The sequence below is a fragment of the Colius striatus genome, chromosome 3 (genome assembly GCF_028858725.1).
Source record: "Colius striatus isolate bColStr4 chromosome 3, bColStr4.1.hap1, whole genome shotgun sequence".
NCBI classification, from domain to species: domain Eukaryota; kingdom Metazoa; phylum Chordata; class Aves; order Coliiformes; family Coliidae; genus Colius; species Colius striatus.
Window position 1 is genome coordinate 50,431,562 of NC_084761.1, and position 6,415 is coordinate 50,437,976.

The window sequence follows — 6,415 nt, forward strand, 5'->3', positions numbered from 1 at the left end:
TACAGAATTGTATAGACATGTGTTTACCATTTTTTGTCCCCTTGAAAGACAAAACATTCTACAGGGTTTCTCTGGGAAGTAATGCAAACAGCAAACCATCTTCTGCGATGACTCATTCCCATCCCAGTACTGGAACCACTTTAAAAGTCACCACCACATTGGAGTAAACAGATCCTTTAATTCATCCTTTGGAAAATATTTCCTCAATATATTTCTTCAATATTTCCTCCCCTTTTCCTGGGATATAATATCACTGATATAAACAGAAAGTCCATGGATCACATGGCTCTTTTGCAGCTCTTGCCCTGTAGCAGTGCTACTGTGCAGTGTGCAGTAGAACCTAATCTGCACAATGCAGTAAGGTGTTTTTCTGCTTCCTGCCACCAGTCTCAGTCACCTGTTACCTGTTTTACTTCTATACTCAGCAGAAGACAGCACCAATACTCTAAATACTTGTGTTAAATTCTCTTTGAGTGGTTATATTTTCTTGGTACCATGACACATGCAACATTATGGAACTGCATAATGGTGTCTCTTGCCCCATTTATTCTGTGGATGAAACAACAATAAAGTAGTGAATACCAGCACTTCAGTGAATTATTTGTTTTGGACTCCAGGACTGCAATGGTGATAACACTGCATTTAGTATGTGTAGAAAAATTTGATTGTGGGCTTACAGCAATCAGAAATACGGTTAAGACGTTGGACACAAGAAACTCATTGCAAAGGTCTTCTGCATGGCTGGAATACGACATTGTGAGGGTAAAGCAAGCACTGCTTGTCAAATACCCTCTGACAGCCACCAAGGCAGTCTAAGTACTATTGTCTTGTGTAATTGAACCATTTGCTGAGTTTAACTATTCATTTTCATTTGTCAGTACGCTAGAAATTCTATCAAGATGACACAAGCAAAAGCAATTTCTGTGGAGAAATGCAGAGATCTGGTCATGAGAATGAAATATTTCAGCACTCCTACCACATGTGAGAGAGAAGCAAATCTGTCCCTGGGGCTGACTTCATTAAACCCTTTTGTGCTTAGTAAGAAAATACTGTCATCTCACCACTACCCAAGGTAGTGGCAGGAGAAGTCTCTGAAGACCCTCAGTGGCTTCATGATAATTGGAAAATATGTGATATACGCATACTAAGAGAAAGGAGTAATGTAGAGCCATCTAACAATGTGGAGGTAGTGTGGTTAATTTACAGTCTGAATGATTATCTCATGTATTCAGGAGCTACCTTGAATAGTAATTAATAAAAATGTGTTCAGAATAGGATGAGTGCCCTAGTCTCAGGACTCAACTTCAGACTTGCTCCATAGCACCACTGTTATTTAAGCTGCTTTGTACGGTGAAATACTGCAATTCTGTCTCTCCATGGGTTAAAAAAGATGCATCTCACATTACCTCAGCTGACAAGAATGTATTATCAATTTTCCTCTTTAACACCAAGTTGTTGCTCACATTTAATGTCACTGAACTTTGGAAAAACTCCCTCAAAGCTACTGAAGGGCAGTTCTAGTTTTTGAGCATTTCTTTATCCCTTGCTATGGATAGCATGAAAATTTGGAGATGGGTAGAATTTTTTTTAAAAGATGATTGTAGAAATGTAAGCCTTACATTTTAGAGCTTAAGTCAAATTCATTGCTAGGAGTGAAGTAGGATTTTTTCTTCAGCTCAGGTTAGATGTGCTTCCTATGGAAGTTCCCTTATTCTTCTGTAAGCTTGGGTGTAGGCTCTGTCAGAATGGCAGATACCTGGATGCAGAAACCACTCTTCTGAAACGGTTTGAGAGCAGATAGCTACAGAATATATAAATTACATCCTCCTGTACTTATTCTAAGGTTAACTACAGAACTCTTCCACTTCACTGCAAGAAGAAAACGATGTCATTGCATTTTCATTCCAGTGAAGAATAAGAAAGAGTTTAGTGTTTTTAGACATAAGGATATGCCCAACGTTTAGCACTTAAAATACCACATTGGGATGTGATGTAGAGACACTTAAAGCCCAGCTTTGCCTTATTAACAGCTGAAGCCTGAGTCTAGAGCCTTTAGCGCAACTGACTATATTCCTCATCAGTTGGCCGCCTGTTGCAGTACATCACCGCTCCCACAAGTTCTGGGACCTGAAAAGCCAATCTGAGATGAGTTTTTAAGACAAAGTCATAACCTTTGGCAAATACATTTCTGTTTTAGCAGGAAAAAGACACCTTGTGGATTTATTCTAACAATTCTAATACATCTTTTTCAACAAAATGAATTGAAAACTTGTCAGGACCCTCATTGCACTTGTAAGTTTTATTCACCCTGACCAGCTTGACCTGGGGTTTCTGCCCATGAGCTCAAGAGCCTCACTAAAGGCCACTCCAGGGCTACATTGTGGTTGTGCCAATGCTGACCTGCAAACTGACATCCTGGACTAACTTTGACCTTGCCCCATCATTATGGACTTGCCCAGTGATCACTGGACTGTGTCTTAGCCTGGTCATCATCACCAGAACCGATCCTGACTCACTGATTTCCCTTCCCAGGTTGAACTTGGCACTGCAGCATCACCATGGCTGTACCTGGTGATCTGGGCTCTGGCGTGATGCCATGTCAGGGTGCATCCTGCCTGCCACACTTGGTGGTTGTCAGAAATATTCTTCAGGTGCAGACTGAAAAGCCATGAAATATTTCCAAATCACAGTTTTCTGAAATTTTAACAGGGATTTTTCAAAAATAGAATGAATCCAAAATACCTTTTTCGAAGTATTTCTATTATGCACACTATATGTCTGCATAACATTGTCCTCATATAATCTAGAGTAGAGGTAGCAGGGGAATTATCTTTGTAGTTCCTACCCCATAAGGCACACAACTTCCATCAGAAAGGGATATTTGGGTAATGATGGGCACATATTGTATCTTGTAGGTAATCTGACAGCCCTGGAGACTCTCCAACAAAGTATATATATACTGCTATTTTTAAAATTGTAAACATATTAAAACCCAAATGCCCATTCTTGTTTTGTTTTCCTTCCTCTGTCTTTCCCCAACTTCTCTCTATTGTTCCTTCTCTATAGAGCCTCTTAACATCAGCATCTCTGCACATATGTTAGCACAATGGGTTGCCATAAAAGATTACAGAATCATGCATTTTCTACAAGGTCGCTCAGAAATTCAGGTTGGAAATCAGAGTATAACCAAATAGTTGCTTTAATTCAAAGTAAATTAAAAAAGCAAATTGTCCTTTAAAATTTCCTTTGAAGCAGTACACTTTACATTTATGAAATCTGCTATTTGGTCATTCATGTTCCGCTCAGTCATTAAGTGAGTAAACCTTGAAGAAAGCTGTACATCTTTATTGGAAGTTTTACAGAATCTCTTTCACTTTTTTGGGAATAAAGATGCTTTTCTCCCCTTTTTTAAAAGAAAATACATACTAGAAATGGGTTTAGAGTGTAGTTGATAACACCTACACATAATAAATAAAAATGCTTGCATTCTTATGCATAGTTTCTCAGCAGTAGCTTTCAAGGTGTTTCACAGCAGTGGTCAGTAGCATTGGGCACACTAAACTTGGCATTTTTTCATGACTTTTCATGAAAAAAGTGAGTCACAAGAGACTTTATTAATCATTCAGGTCTAATTCATAGGGAAAGGGGGACAGAATAGTGAAGTGACTTTAGCCACAGTCCAGGTCAGTGGCAAAACTGGAAGAAAAGCTCAAAACACCTTAGCTGATTGTAAAAACACTTGTGGGTGGTACGAAGACAAAGCTTAAAACACAAGAACCTTAATGTGAAAAGATAAAGCCACACCTAGAACTGTAGACGTCTGCTAGAGAGAGGCTACGTAGCCTAGCAGCTGGAGAGAGCGGGGATTCAAGATTCGGTTTTATGCTGGACTTTTATGCTGCTACACATTCCTATGACTTGTTGTGCAATTCTAGCTTTACCAATAACTCAATGGACTCAAAAAAAAGAAACAAAAGGAGCTTTATGCATGTTGCACAGCAAGTTGCTTCTCGACCACTTTTGAAATACGGTGCTAGCCAATACAAGATTGGTTTATTTCATCTCTCTGTGTTGGCAACCACGTCCCATTATGATAAATAAAAATGAGATTTTGTTCACCAGAGACTTAATTTTTTGCATTCTATGTTTATATCTTTATGTAAAAAGCAGCAACAATGCCTGCCAATTCAGATTTTATTTTTTTCTGACGATTAACTTCACTAGGATACTAATCTTGAAAAAAGCTGATAAAGACTCTAAGGTTAGTATACATGAACACCTGTTTTAATAGAGATGCAGTTACCACTTCTTATGTGTAATGAGAACCCATTTAACTCAAGTTAACTCAGACACACTGCTAAACACTGTAATGAGGTGTTCTAACAGATGACATTTGCAACTGAAGGGATATTACTAGGAAAGCTATTTGGGAAACACAGCTGCTTAGTGAGGCATCCCCTCCAAGCAGAGGCAAAGGACTCCTTTCCTTTGGGTCTTTGTTCATTATTTCACTTGTGCATAGTTCAAAACATGCTCAGGTCAACAGGAATCCTTTCTTTGAGTTGCAGGAACACTAGCTCTCAGCCACATACACCAAATAATTGTATGAGTATTTCTAAGGGATGATTTATTTTGTTTTGTATAAATTCAAGTGAAAGAGATTTTCCTCCTTTTTGATGCTAATATTTGGGTAAGTACTATCAAATGAAGAAATCAATATTTTAAAAGCTCATTCTCCGTAAATACTATAGAAAAAACCCTGCAAAGCCTTCCATTTTCTACCTGCCTGGACTCACTCCTGTGTGACCCGATCTAGGTGGACCTGCTTCGACAGAGGAGTTGGACTAGATGATCTCTAAAGGTCCTTTTCAATCCCTACCGTTCTATGGTTCTATGATTCTATGACATATTAGCAACTAAGTGAACTTTGCAACATCTCCAAAGTCAATATTAACATCCCCACTGAGAAGTGAAGACATTGGGAAAGAAGGAAAATAATTGTGTGTTCCAGACCTATAAAGCTATCAGTTCAATTCTGTATACGTAGTTATACATAGCTATTATGTATGAGATTACACAGTTCTGAATGTACCTTCACCTGCAATGCCGCTTTTCATAAGTTTTTATCACAGAATGTTTCAAATTGTCAGACACGGATGCATTTTGTACTTCTAGTTGCTTATATTTTCAGTTTAGTGGAGAGGTTTATAAACACAATATTTTTTTTTATAGATTCCAAATGAAAAAGGGCATGTGCAATTTATCTGACTCACAAGATAAGAAAGGAAAAATCAACAAAGTTTACTGTGCATAAAACAGGGAGGCATCTATGGTAGCCTACTCATATACAATAATGACTTTCCTGTTGGTTTTGAGATAGGTACCCTGAGGAATAAAATATTGCTGCATTTACTCAGTTACAAAGATACGATAAGTAATGCAAATTTGGCCCTTTGCTTGTTTTAGATGGTCTTCTTTAAGCTTAGAAAACAGTTTTACTGACATTGCTATGACTTTTGACAATTGTTTCACCAGGAACAGGAAGATGACCATTCCTAATCAGTGCATAGGAGACAGGAAAAAAGAAAATAACTTTCCTTACTTTCCTCTGATGGTTTGAAAGCCAGATGCTTTGAAGTTGGCATCCTGCTGGGAGCTGGTGATACCAGTGCTATGGGATGATTGCTTGAGAGATCTGTTCTCTGTAGCTGTATCCTGTCTCGTAGTGACCTTTTGCTGGAGAAGGACCTCTCTAGCATTGCTCTGTAGAGATGTCCCTTTGCTGATCGATGAGCTTCCCATCTTATCTTTGTCAGAGTCATCATCACTATGTTCATTTGACTGGCTTGCAGGAGTAGAGACTGTAGGATTGGGGGATTTCTTCACTGCTTTATTTCCCAGAGCCTTCTCTGAAGATGCAAAAGAAGGTCTCCGTGAGTCACTTGCTTCAACAGCTTGGATGTCAGAATGGAGTAACCCCACAATTGTGGTCTGAGATGGAGTCAAATCTGAGTGACTTGTCTGGGTTTCTCCATCCTGCCCTGTGGTCCAGAGCTTTCCTGGAGTATTGAATCCAGTGCTGCCTCTCTGTAAGTACAATAGGAGCAGCAAGAAGATTATCCCCTTCATTCTTCTGGTTTGTAAATACTACAAGTTATCTCACGCTTATTTCCAAAGCAAGAAATCCTGTAGCTTCTCTCTCCTGAGCCGCTGCTCATACACTGAGCCTACCCAGAGGATGCCCTGACAGGCTTTATTTTTGCAGAAAGGAAACAGGTTTTGGTGCTTCAAAACTGACTGAGGAAGCCTGGTTTCCTGTTTCTGCAGATTCCTCTGCAACCTGTGACCCCTTAGAGAGCGGGAGCCTGGCAGCTTTTGTGGGAGGAAAAAAGAAGTTTCTGCAGAAGGCACAGGA

The 6,415-nt window shown here is 39.3% G+C and overlaps 1 protein-coding gene across 1 annotated transcript in view; it reads right to left on the bottom strand.

Moving 5' to 3' along the window:
* The window catches only part of MMRN1 (multimerin 1), a 49,288-nt gene extending 43,091 nt beyond the window's left edge, over positions 1-6,197 (bottom strand). Inside the window, exon 1 of the mRNA XM_061992659.1 lies at positions 5,603-6,197. Within this exon, the coding sequence (XP_061848643.1) occupies positions 5,603-6,129 (527 nt within the window). The 5' untranslated portion in view covers positions 6,130-6,197. The remainder of the gene's footprint in view (positions 1-5,602) is intronic.
* Between the last annotated feature and the right edge of the window lie 218 nt (positions 6,198-6,415).